The 3,125-nt window shown below is 43.7% G+C and overlaps 3 protein-coding genes across 3 annotated transcripts; 1 reads left to right on the top strand and 2 right to left on the bottom strand.

Annotated features, from left to right (window-relative positions):
- Positions 1 to 2: 2 nt before the first annotated feature.
- LOC6728664 (UPF0691 protein C9orf116 homolog) lies at positions 3 to 708 on the bottom strand. Its single transcript, XM_002103967.2, has 2 exons — positions 470 to 708; positions 3 to 402 (listed from the first exon to the last, which is right to left on the bottom strand). Exons 1-2 carry the CDS (start codon positions 606 to 608, stop codon positions 197 to 199), a joined length of 345 nt encoding a protein of 114 aa, XP_002104003.2. The 5' UTR covers positions 609 to 708; the 3' UTR covers positions 3 to 196.
- Positions 709 to 820: 112 nt separating this feature from the next.
- LOC27207042 (multiple coagulation factor deficiency protein 2 homolog) lies at positions 821 to 1,870 on the top strand. The gene is made up of 4 exons (XM_016182797.3): positions 821 to 1,075; positions 1,136 to 1,223; positions 1,282 to 1,423; positions 1,512 to 1,870. The coding sequence occupies exons 1-4, from the start codon at positions 918 to 920 to the stop codon at positions 1,637 to 1,639; spliced, it is 516 nt and encodes a 171-aa protein (XP_016035324.1). The 5' UTR covers positions 821 to 917; the 3' UTR covers positions 1,640 to 1,870.
- LOC6728665 lies at positions 1,811 to 2,885 on the bottom strand. Its single transcript, XM_016175076.3, has 3 exons — positions 2,522 to 2,885; positions 2,138 to 2,448; positions 1,811 to 2,004 (listed from the first exon to the last, which is right to left on the bottom strand). The coding sequence occupies exons 1-3, from the start codon at positions 2,813 to 2,815 to the stop codon at positions 1,887 to 1,889; spliced, it is 723 nt and encodes a 240-aa protein (XP_016035325.1). The 5' UTR covers positions 2,816 to 2,885; the 3' UTR covers positions 1,811 to 1,886.
- Between the last annotated feature and the right edge of the window lie 240 nt (positions 2,886 to 3,125).

Consider the following 3,125-nt stretch of genomic DNA (forward strand, 5'->3'; position numbering starts at 1 on the left):
GGTGCTTTTTGAAATGTTTTTTTATTTTTATGCCGTTTTACAGTTTTAAATTTGTTATTGATAGATTTGCTCAAGGTTGCTTAGCAAGGCAAGGGTTTCGAATAATGATGACCAGAATAAAATTTCAAATTTCATAAGAAATCGTAAAATTGTGTATAAATCTTGAAACAATATGAGGGTATTTAGATTTGCTGTCCTAATAGAAGGTACGATCGATGTGTGTGTTCAGGGAGAAATTGCGATACATGCCGAAGCGCACGACTTCATTGGAGAAACTCTGGGGCAATGGATAGAAACGCTTGGGTATGGTATAGGCATTCGGGGCATAGTAACCATATTCGGAGTTGCAGGTGCGGTACATTGTATTGGAATCCGTCTCCACGCCATAACCTTTGAAGCTGTCTGTTTAGAAAATATTCAGCAATTTAACATTATAGAATTCCTGCGAAATTAGAAACCTTTTACTCACAGGGACACTTGATGTCCTCCCGCTTGTGCAAATTCGCATAGAGTTGGGCAGTCCGTACGACGGGCTTGCGTTTTTGAAACTTGGCAAACTCAACCTCCGGATTGAAGGTCTCAAACTTGTCACAGTACTGTTCGCACATTTTCCTGTTTTTACTGTTGAAAATTTGTAATTGTTTTAAGCGATGTTTGCTTATGTGAGCTCGAATAAATAATAAATGCCTAATGCTATTGAACCAACGGGACAAGTGGCAAAGAGGTTGCTATGTTTGAATTTTGACAGTCGGCCGGGTGGGGAAATACTACATAGATATCAAAAAGTCAGCGCCTGCGCGAGTCTAACCGCTTTGACAGCTCGCGTGACAGTTGTGGCCTGGCCAACCCACCCCTTAGAAAATATACACAAAACCCGAACTCAACACACAACAATTTGCTGTAAAATTCACTTCACAATGTATAGGATGTGCAATCTATCGAATCTGCTGAACTTCATCATCTGCATTGCCAGCTTCAGCCAGAACTTCGATGGAACCCTGGCGGTCAAGAGAGGTCCACATCATCCGAGGGGCGAAACCAGGAGAGTGGACCAGCATCTCACCCATGAGGAGCAGTAAGTGGGGGGCAGTAACGCAAATGTTGTAAAAATATCAATAATATATCTATATTTCAGTCGCATCGATGACGATTTGAGGGACATGGGCGTCCAGGCAAATCTAGATGATTTGAGTGAGGAGGAGAAAATCTTCTATATGTTTAAGGTATGTCGTTGGCTTTTCACTAATTTGTTAGTTGCATTAATCCGTGTTATCGCTTTAGGCCCATGACAATGATAATAACAATGCACTGGATGGCCTCGAAATGATTCAGTCTGCCATGCATCATAACTATGACTATTTCAAAAACAACGAGCGGGATGAATACCTTCAAAATGCCACCGATGAGCTGGAACACTTTATAGGTAGGTAAACGTTTTGATTTTAGAAATTATTTTCCCCTTTATAGATAGAAATATATTTGAATATAATCTCAAATTGATTTTCTTACAGAGGCAATTGATAAATTTCTGCTGATTGCCGACGACAATAACGATGGCCTGCTTCATTACCCAGAATTCGTGAAGGCCATTACCGGTGGCAAGGAGCAGCCGAATGTGGACAGGAATATCCTGCGCTAATCCCTTCAAGATCCCGACTAGCAGTACTCAACCAAACAGAATCCGAACAGCCGAAGTAGACACAATAATAGTCATAGCATAGTTAAATTTTGTAGCAACTAATCTGATTTCCAAGCTGAACCATTTGAGACTGTAATACCGCAAGCAGAAAGAAACCAAGCACTGCACCTCGTTTGTACTACAACCTAATGATTTAATATACATTTAAATAGATACATAAATAAGATTGCATTTTGCTTTGGAATCTTTAGAGCAATCCGTCACAGGTCTGGGTCGTGTTGCAGGCCACTCCCCGGAAGCCATCGTAGGCGGCACGCTCCATGAGGACGATGAGGTCGTTGTAGCGCGGCTTCTCCAGCGGCACCCTGTGGATTAGTTAGAAACAGATTAATACTTAATATAACACAGCGATATCTTAAGTTATCATCTGTAATAGTTAAGTTTCAAACAATATTTTTTAATAAAGTTTGCACTTATCAATTAGGAATGTCTTCTTACCCTTGGAAAACCTCAATGGCGCCCATAAGAGCACGTCCTGCTTTCGCGTACTCATATGCTGATGTGGGGCAGGCACAGGATGCTGCATAGAGGCACTCATCTCGGCCGGCACCTTGGGCGGCGAGAAATCCGGTTATGAGATAGTCATCGCCAGAAGTTATGCCCAAGCCGAAGTTATCACTACGACCTGCTGAGCGACCATGTCCATAACCATAGCCACTCCAGTGCCCTGCGCCCAGCATTCCGGCTGAGAAGATTAAGACTTTCAGGAGTATGATGATCAGCAGATTGGTCAGATTCAGACTAAGGACCTTCAGTGAAAATCACAAAATTTAAGCAGAATTAGAATGTTCAGGGAAAGTATCCTTGATATCTTTAACCCACTTGACTGTTTCCGGCTGATCGATGTAGCAGCTCCTTGGCCACCTGGATGACCACATGACCAGCGGGACTGCCGAACATGCTGTTGGCATTCCGTAGCCAAGAAAGAGGTCTTTCCAGAGATGTCACTTCGCCATTGAACTCCTGCTCGCTGGAGTTCGATGCAGCCCCATTATCCGCATTAAGATCGTAAGATTGTAGCTGAATGCTGGCTGCATACGCAAAATCTAGGGAACAGATCAAAACCAACAGTGTGGTGATAGCGATGATCATGTGATCTCCGCCTGGTTGTGGCATCTTGAAGATCGCGTGATTGTCAGTCGGTCTGAATCGAATGTGTCGCGAATGAAGACTAGTCTTCGCCCCGGGAAGTGACGCGTTTTTATGGCCCGGCGTTGCGGATTGACAGGTAGACGAGGGGAAGATTAGGCTGCAGGCCTCGTTGCACTGGTAAAGCGGATCGGGAGCGAGAGTGTTTTTCCTGGTGTCATTAGCCGGAAAATGGCGCAGACGTTTTTCCGCCCGAAGGATTCCCTAATGTCAATGCTAACTCAATTCCGCAGGTAAACGCACGCAAAATTGTGCGTCGAGTGGAAAACAATGTGTG

This window comes from Drosophila simulans, chromosome 3R (assembly GCF_016746395.2).
Source record: "Drosophila simulans strain w501 chromosome 3R, Prin_Dsim_3.1, whole genome shotgun sequence".
Lineage (NCBI taxonomy): Eukaryota > Metazoa > Arthropoda > Insecta > Diptera > Drosophilidae > Drosophila > Drosophila simulans.